Source organism: Antrostomus carolinensis, unplaced genomic scaffold (genome assembly GCF_000700745.2).
Source record: "Antrostomus carolinensis isolate BGI_N321 unplaced genomic scaffold, ASM70074v2 scaffold13225, whole genome shotgun sequence".
NCBI classification, from domain to species: domain Eukaryota; kingdom Metazoa; phylum Chordata; class Aves; order Caprimulgiformes; family Caprimulgidae; genus Antrostomus; species Antrostomus carolinensis.
In genome coordinates this window covers 36,010-48,526 of record NW_010314361.1, presented here as the reverse complement: position 1 = coordinate 48,526, position 12,517 = coordinate 36,010, and the positions used below count along the sequence as shown (strand labels likewise).

General features: G+C 39.5%; 1 protein-coding gene across 1 annotated transcript in view; it reads left to right on the top strand.

Moving 5' to 3' along the window:
* Positions 1–470: 470 nt before the first annotated feature.
* HSF2BP (heat shock transcription factor 2 binding protein) overlaps positions 471–12,517 on the top strand; it is a gene marked incomplete at its 5' end in the record, with an annotated part of 32,039 nt that continues 19,992 nt past the window's right edge. Inside the window, 3 exons of the mRNA XM_010167622.2 lie at positions 471–621; positions 5,469–5,572; positions 9,804–9,953. Coding sequence (XP_010165924.2) covers positions 471–621; positions 5,469–5,572; positions 9,804–9,953 — 405 coding nt within the window. The remainder of the gene's footprint in view (positions 622–5,468; positions 5,573–9,803; positions 9,954–12,517) is intronic.

Here is a 12,517-nt window from a genome sequence, read left to right as displayed (position 1 = left end):
ATTCTCTTCTAAAAGAGCTATTGTAATTTAGCAAAGTGACTGATGATCTTGCAGATATTTTAATTAAAAAACTGAGTTACTTTGCCTGCTTCACAACAGTCTTGAAACAATAGTTTTGCATATGCATAGCTGTTCATGTTTTAAAACATGAATTTTAATTTTTACAGCATTCTGAGGTACATTGCAGACATTATTAGGTGAAGAAACAGATGCAGAGAGGTAATATGATTTACCTTAGGCCAGAGTGGCAAAAATTAGATTATGGCCAAAGTGTTTGTCTCAGCGACTTTTGGATTTAGTTATTACTGCATCGTTCTCTTTTAAAAGGTTACAAATTTCTGAAATTATGTAATACAGAGAAATATTTTTGTCTGAGAGAAGGGATTCATGCAGAAAAGCACTGCAAGGCTATAACAGTGTCTTTGGTTGGTTGTTGGGGTTTTTTGTGTGCTTGTTTGTTTTTATTTCAGAAGGCTGAGACCAAAGAGGAATTTGTTAAAGTCAGAAGGAGGGATTTGGAAAGGCTGACAACTGAGGTTATGCAATTGCGGGATTTCTTACCCAGAATATTAAGTGGGGATATCCTGGGGACGTTCCAGAAACTGGATGCTATTGAATCAAGTGAGTAGTGCCATGTTACTAGCTATTATAGTTTCTGCCAAAACCACTTAGAACAAACTGTCATGCCCTTACAAATAGTTGTAGAGTTTTTGGAAGTATTCCAGATTAAACTTTGATGTTCAATGATTGCTTCAGTAAATTAATGTGTTTGTAATGAAGAAAATTACAAACTGCATTAGAAATAATTAGACATGTAAAATCTTTAAAAATATTTTACTGTGGATAAAAGCATACTTAGTTCAGTCAGTGAGGGAAACTCTATCAGGAAAAAAAAATGATTCCTCTGAGAAAAGGTGAAAGCATTCTCTTTTTCACATTGTCACTTTAGATGCACAGCAAGAAAATATGGTAAATATCTGTGAATAAGAAGTTCAGCTTAAAGGAAGAGATAATATTGTCGTGTTTAGCTCATCTTGTTTTTTAGCTTGAATGCTTTTATTGCCATAAATATTCATAATAATAAAAAAATATTGAAGACTCTCTGTTTTAAAGGTCTTTTTACTGTTGTCCCCAAAGTCCAGTTTTTCAGTGTTGTGATTCTCTGTGCATTATTTCTGAACAATCGCTCTGCTCCCAACGTGCCATCGGGACCAGGTCTGAGTCATCGCCTTCCCTAGGGCCTGTAGCTTGTGTGCAGCACTACAGTTCACCTGTTCTCCTGGGAACTGGTTTGGTCTGCAAAGACACAGGACGAGCAATGAATGTAGAGAGTACACCTCTTCTAGAATATCAGGTGATTAATTGGAAATTAATTTGCAACAGCTGCCTAAGAAAGAGTAAGATAGAGCCTCAACGCCTGTCTCCGATGCCAAGTAATATATTGGGGCAGAACTTCCAGCTGCCTCAGTGGTCCACTGTTTGGAAACATTCTTCCACGCCATCAAATTCTAACAGAGATGAGGAGACTGTGCCACCTCTGCTTCTGCCAGTCGAGTCATCATCTGTGTCACAAGAAGTGATGTAGGATCTGGAAGTGTTCTCTGTGCCATTGCAGGGCATCAAGGACTTTCCAGTTGCACAAGTGTTCCAAGATCCTCAACTAGTCAGATCCTTGTTTTACTTTTATGAGTGCTCAGTCTCAAGATTTCCCTCACGGATCCTTCTTGATGCTGCTCGTGACAGGCATCAAGGAGACACTGTCAGGCCCTTCCAGCAGAAGGTTTATGGCATCAACATGAGGATTTTGAGACTTTCCTTCAAACGTTCTGCTGGCTAGCCAGCACTCTAGGTCCTTTGGAGGGGTACCTGAAGCCAAGTCAGCCTTTGAACTCTCTTGAGTATATCTCTGCAGCATAGATTTATTTTGCAATTAGTGAGGCTGTTTGAATATTTATTCAGGCTCTTGCCGTTGTTTGCCCCTACACCTGGACAAGTCGAGTGGTGATTTTTGCTACTCCACTCTGCTCCTGCCTCTGCCGCACGCAATCGGGCAGACTGGAAGGAGGCTGTGGAGAATACAGTTCACAAATGGTTGAATATCACAAGCCATCTTCAGTCACAGGATGGTGAGCTCTCTCGTGCTGTTTATTAAATACAGCCTCTCGGTGTTGGCATATGAAGCTTACAGGAGTCCTGGCAGCTGCTGGAGTTGTTTTTTCGTGTTGTTCTTACAGAAGCATAATGGGTGATTTGTACATCTCTCTAGACTTTCATCAGGTTTTGCAGTTCTCTAAATATTGTAAACACGAATGGTTAGCAGATTCTCATGCTCCTCAAGAAGGGAAGATTATAGTTGGAGACTTGCAACACTTCTGGCCCATTCCCTTGTGAGACAGATGGAGTCTTGAATAGCTTTGAGAAGCCTAGAGATCTTTACCCGTTTCACTTGCATATCTAGGTCAGTAGGGATACTCATTTGCTATGGGAGCATCCCATAGGTGGTATTTGAGACCTGAACTGGCAATGGTCAATGCTATAAACACCAACTACTTTTCAGGCTGGTTGTCAGGGGCTTTGCTAAGGTTTTTGCTGGGGCAATTGTTAATTTCAAAAAGAAAAGTCTGTTTTGTTCTTACTACTCTCCTCAGGAAGAGTGTTTGGCTCCAGGCATCTTAGAAAAATAGCTCCAACAAATTTTCTGTATTATTATGCATCTGTTTAGTGGAACTTGGCCCACCGGGGAAATGTTAAAAATTGCATTTAACATTGATCTAGAATTTGGATCAGTAGAATTGGAATTCTATTATTTGTTGGCATTCATTGTAATTGTACTAATTTCTGCACCTCCCAGAGCTTTGAGATTAGATCTCCAGTCCAGAGAATCTCCTGGTGTGACCTGCAGCATGGATGAGAATGAGCCCACCTGAAACGTGGGCCTCCTCTTCTTTCACTGTGCCCATTGCTTGCTCTGCTTTTGAGTCTGCTGTCTGTCCTGGGGGCAAATGCCACTTCTTCCCAGAGTCAGATTCACCACTGCAGGGGTAAAGTTATCTATTTCCTGTTTGGATGAAGATGCCATTCCATATTTCTTGCTCGTCCAAGTCGATAGCAAAATCTTCTTTTTCACTTGGTGGAGGTAGACGGTCTGGGCCTCCAGATTTTACTGTCAAGAGGGAAGGAACTTTTTTACTGGGGGTTAGAACTTGCAGCCAGTGGGAGAACCTCTTGGGCTTCCCTATGTTCTGCTTAGGACCACTGTGTGCAGGAGTCAGCAGTACAGCTACGGTCTTTGGTGTCAGGGAAGTGTCTACTGCTGCGTGTCAAGAGGCTATGAAACGTCAGGACTGGTGCATACAGCCTGGTATCCTCTTCAGAGCAAAGGTGTGCATGGCTGAGAGGGTGACTGGATGTAATAGGGGGAGTTTCCAGAAGTGAAACACAGCTGGAAGTAAATCTCTCTTCATCAATGTTACCCTTTTTTCTCTTCTAGAATGGGTCTAGTTTGCCTTGACATAAAACACTGTGATACCTTAGAAGAGGTTGACACATCCATCTTTTATCTGGAGGACTTCAAAAGATACTGGTGGCATTGTATTAACACTCAGTAAATACTGTTCCCCTCCTTCTGGCTCAGTTTTGGTTCCCGGACCTTTGAAGTCTGACATTGAAGGATGTGGCATCTTTGTGTGTCTGCTGGCTGTGCTGATACTGGATTCAGGGTGGATCCCTCCTCTTGGAGGCTGGAAGCGATTCTTCTCATTCAGCAGAGCTTGTTTCCCAGCAGTGAGAGAGATTTTCACTGGGAGTTGGGTTCCACTGGATGTATTTACCTGACAAGGATAAACAGGTTCTCGATCTGCCACTGATAAGCAGAGCATGCCCTACTCTGCCTCAAGACATCTTTCTGTCAGATACTTAAGATTAACACACACGTAGTAACAGGTCCATGGGTCTGAATTTAACTGAAGTTTCCTACTGCTGACCAGAATTATTCCTCAAAAACTCAATTAATCCATCTGCCCTTTCATTCTTTTCATGTGGGTTGCAGGTTGAAAAGAACTGAAAGCACAGAGCGCGTGCCCTGGTGCATCCGTGTTTCCCAGGAGTGGCCCCTTGCCTTGCCTGGCCTCTTTGGTTTCTGTTAAAAAGTCTCAGTGTTGAAGGCTTAGGATCACAGAAGGGCTGAGTGAAAATAGGTTCCACCTCTTTAGAAAAGCTGTTTGTGGCTAGATTATCTTCTTTGATACCTGCCACACAAAGCAACTGAGAAGATAATATTTTGTCAAGTAGGACCAAAAAAGAAAGGAATTTATTTCCAAATAATATGGAATTACTAAATAAAATGCCAGAATACAAGCTCTTTGGATAATAATGGCTGGGTTTTTTTTTTAATGATATTTTCTTTTTGTGATTGAATTTGATATGTTCTTTGGTAAATACATTCAAAAATATTGACCCCACGTCAGGGGAAGTATTTGAAGTGTGTTAAGCCATAGACCAGACTCTCATGATCAAGGGTATGGTGCTCGAAGTGAGGTGTCACTTGTTTTTCAAGCTAACCAAAATTACAGTAGATGATATTTGGACATTACTTTTTGGAATTACTTAAATATGTTTCCTTTCTTCAGTATAAGTACTAAGCATCCATAATTGTGGTTTTTAAAAGTAAAATACAGTATGCGACAACTTGTTTCCTTTCTTCAGTGTAAGTACTAGGCATCCAGAATTGTGGTTTTTAAAAGTAAAATACAATATGCGACAATTGTTAAAAATATCCTTCAAAGTTAATTTTTTTAAACAAAATTGGGAAATATAATACTTTTAACTTGATTTCCGTTCACTAAAATAAAGCATCTAAATTGGAATGTATTTCTGATAACATCAAAGATTTTTTTTTTTTCCAGGGAATCATAAAATTTGCTTATCACTGGCATATAATGTTTAAACAGTTTATAATGTCTTATAATTTTTTATAAATATTAATTTAAAACGTTTGAAGTAGTTGCATTTTATTATTTCTACTCATAAAATTTGTACATTGTATATTGAAACACTTGCTTTTTACTGATCTTGGTATTTTTTTTCCTCAAATTTTCACTATACTCACTGAATTTCAAAGCTACTAGACATGAAAACCAACAAAAGTAGTAAAAAAATTGAGTAATTTTTTAAAAATCCCTGAAGAGCCGGAGCTCAGTTCCAGAATGGTATCTTACTGGCACACAGTGTTTAACAGTTAGATGCGATTGAGTCTTTCCCTGTTTCAAATCAGAAACATCATGTTCATTTAGTTTCTTATAAGAACTGTAGCAAATGGTGAAATACCAGTTTAGCCACGAGGAGGTGGTCTAACACAAGCCATTATTTGAAGCACCTCATTAATGTTGCTTCATGGATTCTTTTTTTCTTTAGTGCAAGCCCGTGTGTCATAACTTATTGCTTCATTTATCTGATTTATCCTATCACAGACATGGAGAAAAAGCAGGAGGAAACAGAGCAGCTGAAAATGGATTGTGAACACTTCAGAGCCCGTCTGGAAACAGCCCAGGCAGATTGCATGAGAGAGAAGAAGGTATATTTGCTGTCAGAATATTAGTATAATATAGTCTGTATGCTTGAGCTTTAATAACAAAAGCAGTAATTATCAGGTTTTCATATTCATGTCACAAAATACATCCTCAGCCTGGAAAACAATCTGGGATTTCTATTTATATAGTCAGGTGATGAGTAAATTACTTAGCTGTAAGTTCATAACTGATTTTTTTTTCCTCTTGATATTTCTGGAGCAAAAGGATCAATATTATAACTAGTCAAAATATAATACCATACAGTACTAAAAAGCATTTGGTGTGTACAAACAGAGGCACAGCTGACAGTTGGTCTCCTGCTTGTGTACATAATTCTTGCCTAACTGCCTACAGCTCTCTAACTTCCATCCTGTGTCAGGTGTGGTTGTATGGGGGGGTTACATTATGGGCTTCTCAGCAGGGTTTGATCTGGCCTATGTAAAGTTAAAAATCAACCATTACTATTTTGTTTATATTAACAAGTTGAAGTAAAACATTGGGTTTTCACAGAATCACAGAATGTCAGGGATTGGAAGGGACCTCCAAAGGTCATCTAGTCCAACCCCCCTGCCAGAGCAGGATCACCTACAGGAGGTCACACAGGAACATGTCCAGGCAGGTCTTGAATGTCTCCGGAGAAGGAGAGTCCACATCCTTCTGTTATGTACACAGGCAGGAGACCAACTGTCAGTGGTCATTTTTGTCATTTTGTACAACACAATGTACTAAATGAAACTGGCTTCTCTTTTTGGGCTTGCTGTGAGGTGTGTACCTTTGTTCTGTACCTAGTTTTAACAGTCTTTCTCAATCCACCTACTGATCTGATTGCTGTGTACAGCTGTGAGTCAAAGAACAATTGCAGGGCTCCTTTTTCTCTGTCAATATTGCATTTAGTGCGTATGAGAGGGGAGATTCTTAACAATGAAGAAATGGCAAAGACCGTGACTTGTCAGACTGTGGGTCTTCTGTGAAGCCACTGGGGTTCAAACAGGATCACACAGGATAGCGCCTTAATTTTTGAGAGAGTTGTGAGTTGTGATTATTTGCTGCAGAAATTTGTTTCCTTGGAGCTGATAGGTATCTTCAGTAGTCAGCAGAAGCTCACTTTGGTGGCTTCTAGAATTAATATCTGCAGCCTTGGGATTGCACAAATAAAGATGAATCTACAGAAATTATTTTTTAAAAGGAATAAATGAAGAGTTTAGACATGCACTTTTAGGGCACATCTGCACGGACAAGTAATTCTGGAATTAAGTTTTGATATGAATGAAAAGTGTGATGGAATAGCTGTCTATGTATGTCTAATATTCCTTACTTCAAAATAAGTCTCTTCTGGGATAGCTATTGCAGTTTGGCAGTAGGTACTCATTGAGTTTTGCTGTGCACCCAGGTCTTTGGTTGTATAAGCATTCGGGATGAAATCTCTGTAGGATTTAATGTTGCTGCTTTAGATATTAATGAAGTGGGTCCCACCCTCTGGTCACATTCCTATTACAAAATAAATTGCAGGCTGTTTAGGTTTGTGATTTCTTTTGGATGAAAGTTTTACTTAAAGCGTGAGTAGTTTACTAGGAGTAGTTTGTCTTGGTGTTCCTGATCAAAGCTCTTCTCTTCATGTCTTTGCCGTTGTACAGTCTACACTAGTTGTCTAAATGGCTTCTGTTATGTGCCACAAAGGTGTATTCCTCTGAGTGGACCGTGCTTAGGTACGTTGTGAAATCCTTTAGCTTTTTGGGATAAAAGAAGATGGTGTATGTATATGTGTGGTTTTTGTTCCTGTTAATCACTTTGCATGGTGTTTTTCATTTCCTTGCGTATAGTTTCTGAATTATTTTCTACATGTTTTATCTTCTGAAGGAAAAGGAAATGATTCACTGAAACAAACGTAAAATAAATGCATTTTCTAGTTGAGTTGAGCAGTGCCCTTTTCTGAGGGGATCATAAATCAACATTTTGCATTCCAAAATTTCTGTGCAGTGCTGTACCACTGATTAGGGGATTGCCATGCTTTCTGAACCTGAGCAAAACTTGAAGTGCACATGTTATTCTTGGCTAATGTCTTCTTTGTCTGTCTTTTCATAGTTATATACTTAAGCACTGCTGTATTCTTGTGCCTTGACCCTCTCCTGAAGATGGTGGTGTTGCATAGCACAGTGATTGCTTCGTGATGTGAGCTCTCAGGAGTGTTGCTTCCAGCTAGGCTATTTGCTTTTGCAGGCTCTGTTTATTTTCCTGGCTCTTGAATGTACTATTTTGTTTTCCTTGCTTCATACCTTTGTTCTGATGTTACTTTTGATCTATTAAAATCTCTGGCATTTCTTGTGCTGGCTTTGCATGCTTGCTGGGGGGATCTAGCTTTGGTATTGCAGAGTTTTACATCTTACTATTTGGTATTCAGATCCAAATGCAAAATGCAAATAAAATGTATTGAAAGCTACATTTTCTTAAGACAAGCACAGTGCAGAAAAAAAAGACAGTGATAACATAGGGGTTAGACAGGAAGATGCCTGTGGACATGATGCACATGGTGACAGAAAAGCTGATAGGTCTGGGAGTAAGTTATGTAAAAGATGAAATTTAGCAAACTTGCTTAAAAAATATCTTAAGTATTAAGAAATAAGAGACTTTTCCTGGGACTTCTGTGCCTAGGGAATCATCAGCAAGTGTCAGTCTTTTGCATATATTAAACTATAAGGTGAAAGAGACTCCAGAGAGTAAATATGCACATAAATCTGCTTGACAAATTCAATTTGAACTTTACAAATCCTAGCCTGTGTGTTCCATTAGCAGCATGATAAAGCAATGCAAATCAGGCTGTCAGGTGTGGTGCAGGAGGCTAGGTGGGTAATTGATAACAAACAGAGTATGAGGAGCTTTGTACTGGTTGATATCATCTTATATAAATTTTCAGTTTACATTTCTATTTTTTCCAAACCCTCAACACAAAACTTTCAAGTGAACCCCTAAAATGACAAGATGCTTATTTTAAAATTTTGATAGGAACACACGGTTGAAAATTTTGTTCTGCTTACTTGCTTTCAAAATTGACATAGAAAAGATTCTTTCTCATTTCGCCAGACTTCATCCTGATGGCTAAACACACAGGGGAGGCTGGGCTGAGGAGGGTGCTTTCTGTGGTGAGTCTGAAAATCCCAGGTCCACAACATAGGCAGAGCAAGATCCTTCTTTTCTTTTGACATTGTGTGATCTATGATTCTCTCTCTCTCTCTCCTCTAATACTTGAGTGAGCATCACTTTTCTTGACTGGCCTTTATCTTTCCTGGCAGCGCTGTCTTAATACCACCCCGCTGAGAGTCAGCAGGCAGCCCCCACCCACCCTGAGAAGATCGCAGACTGTGGTATCCCTGCCTTGATATCAGTGTCTGCACTAGCTCTTAAGTTGAGAAGTGCAGCAGCTTCACTACCCCTGTGGCACCTGGTAGAAAGCCAGTGAGGCCTAGAATCATACCTAATCTCATGATACTCTTCTGGTCAGCTTCCCTTGTGATTGGAAAGAAGCACTGCCCAGTTGAAATTGTGTTTTGGTCATGTTGGATTGCTCTTTTCTTCCTTTAGGCTTTGTAGCAAGGATCACTGAGCAGCTCACTTTGGTGATAGATACATGATGGTGGCTGGACTTTCTTGGTATGAAAGGCCCTCCAAACTTGAAACCTTAGGTGTGTTTTTCCAGGGACTCTGTCTTACTTTGCCACTGCTGATCAGGAATATGCCAATAGAAAAATGTTGTTAGACACAACAGTATTTATCCTCGATCCCAAGCAGCTCTACTGTGTTGGCTAAGGCAGAAGTCTGTTTTGAAAAACAAAACAACCCTTCCTTCCTATAAGATGTTTCCAGTATCTTTTTAAAGGTATCTGGAAAGGCTGACCTCTGATGCTGAAATCCCTTCTCTCTCGAAAAGACATGTAGCTGTTTGCTTAAGAGGAGTAGACTCTCCTATCAGACTTCGCTAGGTGCCACTCAGTCTCGGTGAGTCACTTGGTCTGACTTTGTGGATGGGCTTCTGGTTACTGTCAACCTCCACGATGTCCTTACTACTTAGATATAGCTCAAGAGAGAAGGTATGTATCTGCAGCTGCTGGGAGCTTGCCACCCCACACCCTTCCCTTTCCTCATTTCCTGTATGGCCATGATGTTGTTTCTTGTTCTGTCCCTTAGCCTAGAAACTTTGTTTTGGCTAATATGACATACAGCCAAAATTTCCTTGTATTTCAGGAGAAACTAGACCTTCGCCAGCAGCTGAATGAGGCCAAGCAGCAGCTCCTGCAGCAAGCAGAGTATTGCACAGAAATGGGTGCAGCAGTGTGTACACTGTTGTGGGGTGTATCTAGCAATGAGGAAGCTGTTAAAACCATTCTAGGAGGAGTAAGTATGGCAGGTGAATGCTTATTGGTGGTGATGCTGTTAGGTCTCTAAAATAAGGACCTTGGTTTGTAACACACCTTAATGTAAGGATATATTTCAGAAACTAATTGGACAGCAAAAATGTCTATTCTTTGGGAAGCATCCATTCTCATTTAAGAAGTATTGGAACTATAAAGTGTTACAAAGCAGTCCAGGAATAAATGTAGTAATTCTTATGTTACCAAATAAGGATTATCTGTTTTCCACTGCACATAGTTAAACTGAAAGCAAGGCTACAGATAGGACAATGTAAATATGTTTGCAAACTAACAGAAGAATAAAATAATTCTTGGGCACTTGCAGAAGTTCCCATGCCGGTAGAGAGCTTGGAGGAGCTATTTCAGTGGAAGGAAGACAGAACCATCAGTTCTCAACTTCTTTAAAGCTTTTTGCTGCCTTAATACTTGTATGACTCCTGTAAATTTAGAGAGCCTAGCTGCTTTGAGTCTAGTGAATCTTACTAAATCTTCAGGGTTAAATGTGGACAGGTAGCTTATGTGAAAAAAAACCCCAATAAACAATAAACAAAAAAAACAACCCAAACAATAGTTAAAGAAAATAGTAATATTAAAACTAACACAGTTTCATTGCCAAGTGCAGCTGATGGAATTAGAAGGGATCAGAGGAACAGACCTGATAAAAATACAATTTTCAGTCTTTTCACAGCCAACATGAGAAGGAATTGTTGTATTTAATCTGAGTTAATGGATGCAACAGTTTCTTCTGGCTTGATTTTTTCAGCAGCGTGATGAACACCTGAGCGGAGAGGGTTAGTTCATTATAGTAAGTGTTAAACTAGTGTGTTTGTAAGAGGTTTTCCAGTTTGGGTGCACCAAAATACAAGTATAACTTTATCTTGGCTATTATAAAGGTGTACAGTGATACTTCCAGTGATAACTTCTGATAACTTCAAGGTCCAAGCATAAGCAGTTACTAAGTAAAAAAAGTCTGTAAAGCACTGTATAAAGCAGTTAAAATAAATTTTTAAAAAAGACAGGCAGGTGGGTACTATAGAGGCCCCCATAGGAACAAAACCAGTATAAAACTACATTGCGTATTTTCAGAACAGTTTATAACTAAGAGTCGGACATATTTAGTGACTAGCCACTATTATTTGACTTGTGAAACAGTATTGAAACATGTTTCCCACAAACAAAACAATATCAGTGATGAAAATGACCATCTTTCTACAAGATGAGAGTAAAATTAGTAGAAGCCTTGTTGAAAACAGACTTAAGTATCAAATTGAAGGAGAATTAGGTAAAAACAAAACCAATACCTGATGATTGTATAAGGGAAAAAAGCCTAACTGTGATGATGCAATACTTTTGCTTCTAGGTTTGTTTGAAATGCAAAATACTTCTGCTACAGTAATTCCCAGCAATTGTTAGAGCCCATTGGACTGCTATACTTCTGGTGAAGGTCATAGCAACATTTTTGGGCATCATTTTCTTGTGATGGTGCACGTAACACGATAAGAAACGTGCCTGAGTTTGCAACAAGACTACTGGTAAAAACAAAAATTAATTGTATTGCATTGCATCAACCACAGATTACAACTGGCAATGAATCAGGTTATTAAAAGATGATGGAGCTTTGTCATACAAAGTTTTTGGTTTGGGTTATTTTTGACAGGTTGTACAGCTTGCAGCATGTCCAACCCTCTCCCCTGAGAGTGTGCTGTGAACTACAGAAATGTGTAAGAACACCAAGAGTGCTTTGAAACTGTTACTCATATTTAAGCATGTGATGAGAGTGGCATCAATTAGAAGTTATTTCATGCCTTAAGGAACAATGCTCAAGCTTTTTTCAGTCTTTGCACACATACAGAAGTAGGTTTTTCACACAGTTCTGTAATGCAGATTGACTGAAATGAGGTGTGGGACCCATATAGCATTTGTGTCTATACGGGTTGGGAAAGTCAATACTTGAGCAGCAGATTTGAAATGTAACTCAAGTAGTTTTCAAGGCAGTGGAGTTGCCTACTGTTTCTGCCCATTCTTAATGTTTGTAGAGAGACATCCAGAGAAGCAGTGTGAAAGAGTTTTCAAGGATGCCTACTTGCATGTGCCAAAAAAAGAAGTAAATTAATTCCCATGAGATTGTTTTAGTTGTCTTTCAAAAAAACTTCAACCACATGTGCACATGATTGAGCTCTCACATGGACATGCAAACTGAAGGCTTGATTTCAGAACAACACCAAGGCTTGCTTCAGCATGTGCAATTCTGGATCCTATAGGGTGGTCTGCTACCTCAGTTCTCTGCTGTGCTGACAAGCAGCTTTGTGTTTTATGGCAGCAATTCTGCACATTAACTGATATCTTCACACAGGAGTTACTTGGACAGCAAAGGGTTCATTGCACCATCTGAGCTCAAGCACCTTTATGGCTGCTCTCAATGTGTGTGGGTGAGACGTTCTTCAGTCCTATGAAAATACTGTCAAGCTAATAAGAGACTGTGCAGAGTATGTAATGGTTGCTATTTATAAACCTGATTGGTCTCTGCTCCAGCTCCTCAGACCTCAC